The 13,996-nt window shown below is 45.1% G+C and overlaps 1 protein-coding gene and 1 pseudogene across 1 annotated transcript; both read left to right on the top strand.

The window, feature by feature from the left end:
- Positions 1-5,459: 5,459 nt before the first annotated feature.
- C1S (complement C1s) lies at positions 5,460-13,776 on the top strand. The gene is made up of 12 exons (XM_010312600.2): positions 5,460-5,628; positions 6,095-6,159; positions 6,589-6,790; positions 8,053-8,230; positions 8,489-8,614; positions 9,274-9,473; positions 9,693-9,846; positions 10,081-10,196; positions 10,429-10,507; positions 10,763-10,900; positions 11,409-11,483; positions 12,554-13,776. The coding sequence occupies exons 2-12, from the start codon at positions 6,155-6,157 to the stop codon at positions 13,345-13,347; spliced, it is 2,067 nt and encodes a 688-aa protein (XP_010310902.1). The 5' UTR covers positions 5,460-5,628; positions 6,095-6,154; the 3' UTR covers positions 13,348-13,776.
- Positions 7,280-7,635, top strand: LOC104643321 (large ribosomal subunit protein eL39 pseudogene; annotated as a pseudogene).
- Positions 13,777-13,996: the final 220 nt, after the last annotated feature.

Here is a 13,996-nt window from a genome sequence, read left to right as displayed (position 1 = left end):
GAGCTTCCTCCCATGTCTGATACAATTAAATTAGCTCACAAATTTAACGCTTCTAGGGCTATAACGTCTTAAAGTCTCTATCCTGCTCAACTATGCTGTTGTCTGACAGGGGATCATTATTATAATTTTATTAAAAGTCCACAAACAAGTTAAAAAGTGATGAGAACATTCATGCAAGAAAGATCTATTGAGGACACGTAAACAGTACGATACAGATAAAACTTCCGGCTCAGTAAGTCTCTAAGCTTTAGATAGCCAAAAATGGGAGAATATACCAAGGAAAGATTGCCACATGCTTGCCTCCTTCCTTAAACCTCCACATTTAGCTTCCCCTCCCCTCATCCTTCCCCTTCCCTTCTCATCCCCTTCTATACAAATTTAGATCATGTGGAGGATTGCTTAGATTCTGTGGGTAATAGCCTTGCTTTGAAGGTCAGACTGTAACCTGGCACCAACCATGCCACTGTTTCTGCGGCTAGTGGTACTCTGTTGGGCTTGCCACAAGGGTTCACAGTATTGGGCTTAGCTTTCCCCATGCACCAATACATCTCATGCCCAAGTAGACCTCTGTCTCCTGGCAGACGTAGACTCCTGCTTTTGAAAAGGCAAGGTTTGATTTTGGAGGTCACACTTGTAGCCACAAAAATGGCTTTCGACCACAGTCTTGCTCAAGTGGTGTTCTACTGTAGACCTCCAGCAGCCCATCCACAACTCTGACCTAAGACTGCAGAAAAAGGAAGAGTTAGAGGCTATGCTCATTTGGACAAACTTCTGGCCTAGGTCCTTTGTATTCTGGAGTAGCTCAGGAAACAAACTTGTGAAGCACTCCTTTTGGGCACAGAATAACTTTCTTGAAATGTCAACTATTTGTAAAATAAATTTAAAAAATACTGTAGTATGTAAATACACTTGTGGTCAGTTAGTGTGTATAGTGAAAGAGAGTGTATATGAACTTTTAGACTTATTTGATTCTGTGATTTACCGTTGTCAGAGAAGAGTTTCAGAAGCAGCATCTGCTCCTGAGATTGCCTAACAGTTTCCATTGCGATACTCTTGTTTTCAGTTGCTTGAAATGTTGCTGTATTTGACTTGTTTAGATTAAGTGGTAGATAGCCACTTCGGGTCAGAGCATAGTAGCTGTTTTTGAGACTCAGATCATGATGAGCACCATCATTTTTCATTATTATTATTTTTTTAATAATTAGAGCAGTGCTATGCTTGGCAGGAGGAGGTGTAACCAAAGTCTTTCTTTACTGTTGTAAAGATACCCTGTGGTTTCATGACATTACATAGGTATTGGTGTGAAACTTGAAGTTCACATGAGCTCAGTGTGGCAATAAGGGAAGGTAGCTGCTGAAGCTTCTGCAAATTCATTTTTATTGACTCTGTTCGAGTGGTTCATGCAGCTTTCCCACAGACCACAGCTGCACAAGACCCCAGATGGTTCTTCAAGAGCTCTTGTAGGACTTTCCTTCCAGGACCATTTCTTCTGCACTGAAGAACTGAAACAGGAATCTTGCACCCTGCCTTGCCAGTGCCTCTTCTCCCAGGCAGGCACAGGAGCCTCTCCTGATTGAAATGGCCACGGGAGAGAAGCAGGCTACTAGGTGACTGACTGGAGAGTGGGTGGGACTGCAGTTTAGGGTTGAACACTGACAACAAGGAGGAAGATACTGGAAAAGCAAGAGTCAGAATAAAATTAAATCTGACTGAAGTCTGCAGCTGCAGATCACTGAGCCAAAGGAAGAGCACAGGGAGGGCAAGGAGAGAAACACCACTAGCAAGAGATGGGGTATGGAGGGAGAAGGGAGGCTGCTTGGAAAAACAGGCAGGGAAGACGTGAAAATAAGTTTTCATTAGAAGGATGAATAGGGGGCCTTGGAGCCTGTAGGGGAAGAGAAGTCTGGAGTGGGTGAATGACAAACCAGAGTCAGAGAAAGGTGGGACCCAATGGACATTTGAGATGGGGAGGGAACAATATGCTTGAAAACAATTCACCTTTTTGGTGTGGAAATTATTGCACAAATAAACACGATGCCAGAGCCTGTATTTCAGACATTGCTGACTTTCTTCCCTGGACCACCCTCCACGGAATTAGGGAGTCGCAGCTCTGTTTGCGGTTCATGGGCTGGGACACACCGTGACCGGCACACGAGGCGTTCGCTGCTGTCGCCGGCGGGGGGTCAGAGTGGCAGCAGCCACCGCGGTGACATCCATCCTGTCACCTGGAGGGTCGGACGGGGCAGCCCCCCAGCGGGGCCGGGCAGCCCGCCCCCCCCCGGGCCGCCCCTTCCCGCCCTCGCCGGCTCCGCGGCGCCGGCCGGTCTCTGCTGCCGCCTCTCGGTGCCGCCGGGAGCGGCGGGCTGGGCCTCCGCCGTTAGCTGCAGGCCGGAGGGGCCAGGCAGGAGACTCTCGCCGTACTGATGGAGCCGCAGAGCAGCGCTCACCACGCGTGGCGTGGCGTGGCGTGGCGTGGCGTGGCAGCTCTGCCCGGCTGGCAGGAGCGGCTGGCGTGTCTCAGAAAGAGCCAGCATCTTGTCACTGCTGCTAGCCGTCGCAGCTGCTCCGCACTGCAGTTTACAGCCTTGTGGTTTAAAGTAAGCCAAAGTATTCAGGAATGTTTTATGCTACTAGACAAAATGTAAACTGTTCCATTCCAGCCGCTGTTTCACCGCTGGTGAAGTCATGCATGCGGTGAGCATGGACGTCCTTAGGAAGGTCACGGCAGAACCCACGCCAGTTATCCCATGGTGGGATATCTCCAGCTGTGAGTCAGAGCCCCTCACCCACAGGGAAAAGGCCTTGGGTGTAAACAAGACCAGAGCTTCTCTTCTATGGGAAAGGTGGTGCATCGCCTGTGCAGGCATCGTCTGCGCTCAGCAGTTGTGGACGCTTGAAGCTACACGCAGCGGTGTAGAGGAAGGAAGTCCAGAAGGCAGCAGGCATCGCAGTGTGGTCCGCTGCATGGAGCTGAGTGGTCCCGAGTCCCAGGTTTTGCTGTGAGGCTGTGGGAGCTTTGCATTCAAACTCGGTGCTGGAGGGAGTAACAGAAGTGAACAGACTCTGGTGAAAATTCCCCTTGTACACTATGCAGAGGTAGAAATCAGTGAGTTATACTGAGCAGTTCTGAGGCAGCACACAGGCAGGTTTTCCTGGGGCTTATCCAAGGCTCTGAATTTAACCACAGGCAACAAAACCGGCTTGGGTAACAGGAGCGAGGCGGGAAAGAAACCCACTGAATCCTCTTACTGGTAGAACATGAATCCGGCAAATTACTGCCAAGGTCTTGGTGGATCAAAGATATTTTACTAGCTACTTACATATCCTTGATTACCTGCTGATGGGTTAATGTTATGTTTTCTCTTTTGATATTTACTCCCTTTGTTTTATGCACTGACTCAGTGTTTTCAGAGGTGAAAGTTTGGCTTTTAGTAAGAACTCAGGAAAACCTTTTTTTTCTCCCAACTTCCTGGGGAAGGACAAGCCAGTCAAGCCTGGTTTAGATGGTAATTTTATGAAAACTGGAACACTACTGCTCATCATAACATCTGGCAGAAAGGTTACAGCTACACAGCTCTGAGTCATCTTAAGAAAAGGTTTGTCTTATGCAATTTGGGAAAAGTAGTATGTGGTCATGTAATTTAGGAATTCAAGAGAATATGTGTAACTGAGCAGAATTATATTGCATTGTCAAACTTAATGTTATCATTTATTATCCTTAATGGCATGTTTTTGCCTCTATTAAATTATTATTTGAATATAATTTCTGACATAGTTTCAGTGAATTGTAAAATATATTACCTAGCTGCTTCATCTTACAAATTGTAAAAACAATACAGATCTAGGCAAATGCAATAAAATGCTATGTGTGTATTTAATGGAAATATATACATAAATATCACTGGTCTTCTGCATAAATAGTTAGCATTATGCAGATATGTGCCCAGATAAAATGCAGCTAGCTTTTATTTAACTTCAGCAATCTTTTTCTTAATTAATAGGTATATGTCTTCTAAAGAATTATTAATATTCATACATATATTAATTTACCACTGCAACAGACAAGTTGAGTCAGGTTTATATGAAAATATACAATTCCCTTGCGATGAAAGGACATGCATAATATATCAGCTCACACTCATTTTACTTCTGCCATGTCCATTTTAAAATACGATCGTGACTTGAAGAGTCACTGGCAGGGTCTTTACTTTGCCCAGTTTGGAGGAGAAAACATCTCCCCATGATCTGTTGTGTATCTTTCATCACTGTTTTCCTGGTTCTCAACATTCCAGTTAGAAACATCAAGGTGTGCTCCCAAGAGACATCAGAAGTGAGATGACACACTGTTTTCTTTCTCTATCCATTCTCAGTTTGACAAAGAAAACAGACTAGGCATGTTCTTCAAGAAAAGCCTTTATCCTGACTACAATGAAGTCAGTTATGATTCATCCGTAGGTGTTTCTCTCCCCTGGCAATATAAAGGAGTTTTTCAGCTGGGCTTTGCTAACACACTTTGCCTTTGGCCTGTTGAAACTTGAATCATTGTTTTTTTTCCTGCCTAGAACATGCTCTGGAGTGTGCTGTGCTGATTGTAAAGGGTAAGAGGTTGTAATGGTGTTTTCCATTTTTATTAATAGGCTGGTCCCAGTGTAGCTGGTTTGTGAGGAGAAGGGGTATTCTGGAGTATCAGTGACAGGTCTTTTAGCTTGTATGGTTATATTTTGGTCTTGGCTTGTGGGAACTGGCTGGATTAAGAGTCCTGTCTGGCATAAGTCTTGAAACTCCTTTCCATAAGGATTTTAGATCTAACTTGCTCCAGGGCTAAGTATGATAAACAGTTGCTCTCACATGAAGTTCACTTGGTACATAAAGAGGTAATTATGAGTTCTTAGTCAAGTTCTTACTTACAGGAGTGTTCCCATAACAAACCCCAGCAAAACAATGCACCCTTACTCCTGCTGGTAGCCTCAGAGAGGCATAACATTGAATAGGCCACTGTCTTTTCCTTTTTTTTCCTCCTAAAAGAGGGTGTCTGAAGCATCAGATGAGGCGCAGTGGCAGTAGCCCAGTGGCCACTAGGTTGCAGTAACAGAGCGGACTCTGGCAAAGTGGTCTCTGGATGGGATGATCAAACAGATCATTTTTTTCCATGCAAAAACATTGGACCAGTTCTCATGTGGACTCTCCCTTTTCTACACCCTTTGGATTTTGTTCCTAGCTTTTAAAAGGCAGAGGGGCGGGGAAAGTGGAGGAGAGGGGAGGCAGCCGAAAACTCTACTACCTTCCCTTTTCCCCAAAGTCATCTGATTTCCCGAAAACGCTTAATGTAGACCAGATCTGTGCGCCCCCCCGCGCAGCCCGAGCCAACGGGATTGTGCAATTTGTTCTGGCAATTCCCCTCCCTGCCCGAGAGCTGGCAAGCCGAGCATCTCACCCCAGCCGGGGGGCTGGGAAGCCGCATCCCACAGACAGAGGGTGCTGCGATACTGCGAATTAGAGGCTTCTTCCCCAGACCTCAGCCTTGGGTACATTTGGAGGAGGGTGTGCACAGGAAGAAAAAAGAAAAAGCGAAAGAGAGAAAAGAGAAGGGAAGAGAGAAGAAAGCCAGGCACGAACTAGGGAGAGAAGGTAAATATTGCAAGCATTGGACATGAGAAAGGAAAATATTCCTGAGCGTCGCTGTCTAACTGCTAGAAGAGTCAGGACAAGCTGCTCCCCATCCCCAGGGCCTTAGCATAATTTTTGAGGTGGTGGGGAAAATGGATTGTGTACCCTGGGTGGGAGGTGCTTTCTGTATTAATTTACTGTGCGCCGGCATGGTGTTTGGAGACAGTGATGGTCATAAGGAGAGAATGCGAGTACCAGTGAGTACCAGGATAGGGATCATCTCTCCATTTTGCCAGTACAGAGCCTAGCATCCCTTCTTGATGCTTGGGGTTGCTGTATGCGGGAAGGAACAGAGATATAAACTTGCTTTTGAGGCAAAACATTGATGTATTCTCCACAAGCTGGGGTTTTAGGGTCTTTGACCTGCCTAGCAGGCACGCAGAAGCACAGACAACATTAATCAATAACACTGGTTTTTTTGTCCCAGACTGTGACTCCAAAGTCCAATTCCTGAAAGTTTTCAAAAAGGAAGATCAGCTTTTTCCAGATGTGGTGAGTTATTGAATCTCCAAGGGGAACTCAGGTTTATTAATAATTTCATTTTATAAATTAGGTGTTTTTCCTGTAGTACTGTACTGATTCTCAAATCTGAATGTATTTATAGCCCAATTAGCCTCCAGAACAAGGCAGTGAAGTAGGGAATAGCACTTAAGACCCTTGTGTTCAACTCCTGCAGCATTACCAGCTCTTCTAGAGCTGAAGAGGAGCAGAGAGCACAACTGAGGCTGTGCTCCTTCTGTGTGAAAGGCTACAGGAGAAGGACAAGCCTCACACAGCCACAGCATTGGTCATTAAAACTCCAAAGCCAGGAGCTACGCTGCATGCTATGTACAGCCAAAGACTAGCTTTTTCACTAGGGACTCCGCGTGTATGAGGACAGAGAAGACTACTGCAACGTCATCTTCCCTCCTCTTTTCTCAGGTACCTTATCTTCTGTCTCCCTGTCTGGGCTGATGCAGCGTCCATGTATGGTGAGATCTTGTCACCCAATTATCCTCAGGTGTATCCCAATGATCTGCAGGAATCTTGGGAAATCCAGGTCCCTTCAGGATATGGCATTCACCTTTATTTCACACATATGGATCTTGAACCATCGCAGAACTGCGAATATGACTTTGTGAAGGTACTGTCCCTGTCCCCAAGTGAGAGAAAGACAAGAAGGCAGGTTAGAGCACAGAACAGCAAAACAGTGTACAAAGCCCAGGGCTGGAAGAAGAGATAGATACATCCTTCCTGTTCTGAGCTCCAAGAAGCCCAAATGACTGAGTGTATCTGCACTAGCAGTCACTAAATTGATTTGAGTTTGCCTCATAACCACATAAGCATTGTCTGCCAACTGAGTGTCCCATTTCTGCCCCCTTCCCCATGTTTCTCCTATATTCATAGGAAAAGCCTTCTTAGCCATCACTGACACCTCCCTATTGCAAGGCATATTCTTAGCCAGTGAACCGTAGGTATAAAAGGGCCATTTTCTTAGGGCATTTGCTTTTCTGTCCCTGAAATTATTCAGAATTAATCCATGAGTGGACATAGATGATCTAATGCAATCAAAAATTGATTGGAAATGATGAAGGTAAACCAATCAAGAGATCTGTGTATGGATAGCGGACACTCAGATAAAGTGCTGTGGTACATTGCACCACAGTTTTCTATGATCTATGCACCACAGATTTCTTAAAACAGAGACCCACTAGCTCTGCTCCATGTTGTCCCACAAGGCACAAAAGATCAAGCATTTCCACACAAATAGACAGAAACAAGACCATCCTATCCTGCAATAACTATGTGTGAAAAGGGGCAAGAAGATCAGGTGCAGCACTAGAAGGAGACCTTGGAGAAGGACCAAGGTGGGACAGTAGGATGGATGTGCTCTGCTTGGAGCTGTAATAACACCTGTCCTTTTGCAACAAACCAATGAACCTGTCAGACTGCTCTGCAGACCGTCAGTGATTGGTTTTGCCATTTTGACCCAAGGTGTTGATTTTGTGTGCAAGTGGGCCTGAGGAAAGGATGTTAACAGAGAACAGAGATCCATTTCTGGATTAATTTGTATCTGAGAAATTAAGACAGGCATTTCACAGCTTGGAAGTCAGTAGACTCGGGCATCTTACAAATGTCATGAAACTCGTTGTCTAGGGGCTCCATTCAGCTGTACCTTGGCTGGCTGTCTTCCACCCTTGGCCAGCTCGGTGGATGGCACAGCAGCCTCGGTCCCTCCTGCTAGCTATGTGACATAGCTGTGCCCTGAGAGATCTACCTGAATGCTGTGAGAAATGCATGCAATTTAGGAGGCTTTGGTTAGCCACCTATAAGCCAAAAGACTCAAATGTTGGCAATTGCACATACTCCAATAATGAGAGAAAACCTCTCTGCATTCTTCTGCAGATCCTGTCTGGTGGCCATGTTGAAGGTGTGCTTTGTGGGCGGAAGAAACCTCGTGCCCCTGGCTCCTCGATTGTGGAGGAATTTCACATCCCTTACAACACCCTCACTATGAGCTTCCGATCAGACTTTTCCAATGAGGAGCGTTTCACTGGTTTTGCAGCCTACTATGTTGCAGTGGGTAAGGCTAAAACAGCCTCCTCTGAATCTCTGTAGTGTCCAGGCTGGGGGACACACACGAAAACTGACATAAGGGTTTTCCTTACAAGAATGCCTTATTTAAAGCAGACAGCACTGCTTTCCATTATGGCCAGTATAAATGCTGTCTTAGAGATACCTTTTCCTTGTTGTTCACCAGTGTTTGCTTCACTTTCTCACGTTCCTCTTGCCCTTAGGGCCCTCTCCTACTCTCAGCTGATTCATCTTTTCACACTTGCAGACTTGGATGAGTGCATGGATTTTGTGGAGCAACCTTGCAGTCATTACTGTAATAATTATATTGGAGGTTACTTCTGTACCTGTCCACCAGATTATTTCCTCTACGAGGATAAGAAAACATGTGGAGGTAAGAGAGCTATATTATCTGTGGTCAACAGCAAGAGTCAGTTTAGTCCAAGTGAGATATTGTACATGGAAGACCTCTATCAACCTTCTGAACCAGTTGTGACAGGTATATTTTGGCAAAAAAACCATCCCCATGCAAATCTGAACTGGCAGTAGACCGTGATTTGGGGAATTTCTATTAACATTCTTAACACTCTTCTTTTTTTGTGTCAAGAGAATTAAGAAACTACTAAATGACATTCTTTAAAGACTGTGATGGAGACCTTTCTTAGCGTACTGCTATCTGTGAATCTTTTAACCTCTGACAAAACAGGGCAGTTCAATAAAGACATAAAAATGGCCAAGGGACTGCTTGGCTTGAATTAAAAAATTACAAAGTCGCAAATGGTGTATGTTGAAAGGAGTATAATATGAGGACCTGAGCATGAGGGAAGAGGGCCTAAATTGCAGGTGGAAGGTAAAAAGAAAGGCCATTAGAAGTTAAAGTCCCTGGCTAATTGGATTGAGAGTGGCCCTGGCTTCAGTTTCCTGGAAAGATGCAGTGTTTGTGACGTGGTGATTGGGGAGACTGGAGATGTAGTGGAAAATGGAAGGCTTGTCAGCTTCATAGATGGGCCATCTCCTTTCTGAATCATACCTGTGTTCCTTCCCTAATCCTAGTGAACTGCAGTGGAAATGTCTACACTGAGCCATCAGGGGAGATTGTCAGCCCCAACTACCCCAACCAGTACCCAGAGAATTCGCGGTGTGAGTACCGAGTGGCTCTGAGGCCAGGCTACTTTGTGGCGTTGACCATACTCAGCGAGGACTTCGATGTGGAACCAGCTGACTCAAAAGGGACTTGTCACGACAGCTTAACAGTAGGTGTGGGGCTTAGGGAGGCAGTCAGGATGCTCTGGATCTCCCCTCAATTTCCTCATATTCAGAAGACCCTCTGACTTCCTAACTTTATTTTCAACTATGTTGCCTTTTGAAGTTCTTGGGAATACATTTGAATATGTATATATAGAATATATATTTGAATATCTCTCTGAATACATTTGGTATTTCTCATTTCTTCTTGTTTGTTATTTTCCTAGCTTGTCTCTGGAAAGCAGCATTTTGGTCCCTATTGTGGTAGCAAATTCCCAGATCCTCCTGAAATCAAAACTAGGAGCAACATTCTTGACATAATCTTCCAGACAGACCATGCAATACAGCACAAAGGCTGGAAAATACGCTACTATGGGAATCGTGAGTAAACATGTGGGAAAGTGTCCTCTCTGCTGCTGAGTTAGGGAGAGGGTTTGTCCCAGGTCAGATTCATGGTAGAACACCATGTTAACATGTTCACAGCTGCTGATATTGGGTAAACAGAAGATGCCTGTTTGGTAGGGAAAATAATCACTGGGGAGAAAGAAGTTGGGAGCTGGAAGGAGAGTAAATCTTGAAACAGTTAATCATTGATTTCCACCTATCTCTTCAAAGCTATAACCTGTCCCCTGAGTGTCATCCCCAACTCTGTTCTTGACCCAAAGAAGAACAAGTATATCATCAAGGACGTTGTGAAGGTGACCTGTGTGGAAGGCTATGAAATTGTGAGGGTAAGTTACAAAAAAAAGCATAAATCCTCTCTGTCCCTCTCAGCAGCTTCCTGATGCCATTTCTCATCAGGTGTCCTGAGCACCTTTGGGGACTCAAAGTTTTCACCACAGCTGTAGTAAGTGAAAACTTCTTCCAGCCACTGCAGCATTTTGAGGACCCTCCACTGGAGTGCCTGTGTGAGATATATCTCATGGCCAGTGACTTACATGGATCATGTGTTCTTTTCCCTAGCAACGGGACAGCATCATGACTTTTTACTCCAGCTGTCAGGACAATGGTGAATGGAGCAACTCCCATTTCAGATGTGTTCGTAAGTGACCCATCTCTGTATTGTGGGAAGCAGACTGGAATGGAGCCTTTAGGCTCTAGATCCACTATAGCTCCAGATTAGGAGAACCCTGAAGGACTGGGATGTGAGCATGCTAAAGGGTACAGAGGAAGGGAGTGCTGATGACTGTACAGGGACCAGAGGAGCTGAGTGGTTCCCCGATATACATAATAATCATATTGTTGGGTGAGGATGCCCCTTTGATTGTATTTGATCGATTTTGTTTCTTCTCTACAGCTGTGAACTGTGGTGATCCCGTTCCTATTGACAATGCCCAAGCCATATACGTCTCCGAGCTTCATGAGCCTCTGTACAAAGCTGCTTTCCGGTATCAATGTGATGCACCTTACTATACCCTAAAACCCGAGAAGGATGGTAAGCATTACCTCTGCCACACAAATGTATTTCTTTGATCAAAGTCCTAAGAAATGGTACTGGCATTGTCATGGGGCTGGGATTATATCCCATCAGGTCAAGACTGGGAAAAAGTTCTTACTGGTGTGGGGTTGCAGGCAGTTTTGTGTTGCTGTTGTGTTTAATACAGTCTAATAATGTCTGTACTTGGGCTGTTGACCTTACATGCATTAGCCAGTCCTGTCTCCATTTGCCTGGTGTGTGAACCACAGGGGTTTTTGTCACATCTAGCACACATTTCTGGTGGAGAAGTAAAGGACTCAAGAAATCAATTAGATGAGGTCCCTCCAAAATAGGGGCAGAAGCACCCTGGTGGGGTTGTGTACTTCTAGGGAGATCTCAGCAATATTTACCAAGCTGTGCTTGCCTTGAAAATGAGAAGGTTAATACATCATCTTATACAGTAATGCTACTTACCCTCTCTTCATCTTGATTGTATCCTTACGGCACTTTTCTTGTGTGTTCCAAGTGGTGTATCAGTGCTCAGCCAGTGGAGAATGGGTCAACGAAGAGATGGGAACAAAGCTACCAAAATGTGTCCCAGGTACTACCAAAAACTTTGTATATGTACAAACGGCATATGATGACCACTGCTTCTTTCATCGCTCTGTTTTTAAACTGCTAAGCCTGATAGTACAGTTGATCCTTTCTATGTTGTTTGAATCACGTTGGACAGGGCATTTCTGAAAGCTGTGGGCCCCAAAGAAAGGTCAGACAAGGCAGCAGAAGGAAACTGAAGACAAAAATGGGCAACATAATAAGACATCTGGTATAACGGGACCTCTTTGAGTATCAGTGTGTGTTTCTACACCAGTTTCCCCACCTTCATGTGTGCACATTTTCAAGTTGTTCAGTGCTTTAGATCTCTGTGTATATTGCAGGTAGCAAAAAGACTGACAGATCAAAAGAGACATCCAACAATGCTGGACCTTTCTGTCTTCGGTCCCTCTCAAACTACACTGAGAGCTGTAGCTTCTCTTCAAACCTCTCCTGGGGGTAGTGCCCAGCTGTCCACTACTGTGGACTGATGCAGCGCTATAGGGAAAGGTCTTTCACTACACTCACTGGAAGTCATAGCCTAAACCCTTAAGGTTTAACATGTCCTTCGGTATTCAGCTACACTTACTGTGACTGAAAGCTCAAGCAAGGTCCCTGTCAAGGACCAACTCATGGTCTCTTTGTGTACTTGGGAGACACTGAGGAGGCAAGTGCATGGGTACTACAGTTCCTGCCTGCTGGTAGTTATGGCTGGGTCTTAACTTCCAGCTGATAGAGAGAATTTTAAATCCTATGTATCCTGCACACTGTTCAGCTTACCCTCTTAGAGAAGCCGGTATGCCTAGGGCTAGTTGTACATGATACCTCTTCTCTACTCCAGACCCCCAAATCCTCATTGGCAAAGTACAAGATCCAGATGAATTTCCTGAATTTCTCTGTAAATAGTAGTTGCAAACTCTATGACATAGAATATAAACACCAGCTACTCAGAATCAAAAATGATTTAGAGGACACAGGAAGGAGGGGACTATGGGCTTTTTAGCAGTACCAAAGAACCCCCTATTTGTAACTGCAATTTCTCCCATCTGGTTCCTCTTTTTTTTCTTTTCTTTCCAGTCTGTGGAGTGCCTAGTAATCCCATTCGAGAGAAAGCAAAGATTTTTGGAGGCACCCTTGCAGAAAAGGGCAACTTTCCCTGGCAGGTGTATTTCGATTACCCAAGAGGAGGTGGCGTACTCATCTCTGAAAGATGGGTGATGACTGCAGCTCATGTACTGGAGGGATACGACAACCCCAACATGTATGCTGGGGTAATCAATGTTGGCAGAGAATCTCTGTACTTGGAGGCCAAGCAGTTGATCCCAGAGGCTTCATTCATCCATCCTGGTTGGAAGAAGCAGCCCATAGAAACCAGGACTGATTTTGATAATGATATTGCACTAGTGAAGCTGAGGGATCCTGTAAAGATGGGCCCAAACATCTCACCCCTCTGTCTTCCTGGTAAATCACCTGAGTATGAGCTGCAGGAAGGGACTCTGGGCTACATTGCTGGCTGGGGCCAGAGAGAGAGAGGAAGACTGCCTATTTATCTCTGGAAGGCCCAGATTCCCGTGGTGGACATGAATGAGTGCCGGTCTGTGAAACCGGAGGGCTCTGCTGATTCCAGTGCTTACCGATTCACTGACAATATGATCTGTGCTGGTGGTGGCAAGGACAGCTGTAAAGGCGATAGCGGTGGAGCCTATGCTATCCAAGATCCTCTTGATGAGAGACGGTACTATGTGGCCGGGCTGATCTCCTGGGGACCAAGATGTGGTACCTTTGGTCTTTACACCAAGGTAGTGCGTTATTTGGACTGGATTACAGAGACCATGAGCAAGCATGAAGATGAAGAAGCTTCGCAGTATTAACTCTTTCTCCTTTCAGCACAGTCACCCTTTCTAAATGTGATGGTTACATATTCAGGCTGGCTGTGGTCCTGTTCGCTCTGTGTATATAACGAGTCTACTCATTGTGTCTGTGCTGAGAGGAGAGTCAGGAATATGTATCTGTTTCTCCCACCGTCATTGAGTCTGGGAAGGGAAATTCTCTTTCTCCCACTCAGTAGCATAAGAGGAAGATGCTATTCTGGAGAAAGAGGCTCCTGCTGCTTCCTCTCATTTTTTTTCTATCCCATTTTTTCCCACTTCAAAAAGACCTAGCCATGCTCCACCTGACAGGGAGATTTCAGTGAAGACAATAGAAAATTGAACCCTGGTAGGTTCAGAGCCTGGTTTCTGATTTATCTGTTTCCTGTATTGTTCAGAATATCTAATAGCATTAAAGAATTTCCAAATTGCCTTGTGTGCAATGCGCTACTGTGTGTATATTGCCTTTCTTCTCAGTCTAGACCTAGTTCTCCTTGAAACTCCCTAAATCAAGTGTCTAGTCACATTTTGACCCACTACACTGCCAGCTTTTGTCAAGCTGTAACTTGTGCTACCTCACCTCTCTACCTGAGAGTCTTTATGTAGTTCTTCTGAGGTGGTTGCATCTCATTGACCAACCATTACCAGCAAT

Source organism: Balearica regulorum, chromosome 1 (assembly GCF_011004875.1).
Source record: "Balearica regulorum gibbericeps isolate bBalReg1 chromosome 1, bBalReg1.pri, whole genome shotgun sequence".
NCBI lineage: Eukaryota > Metazoa > Chordata > Aves > Gruiformes > Gruidae > Balearica > Balearica regulorum.
This window is presented reverse-complemented; position numbering and strand designations above follow the sequence as displayed.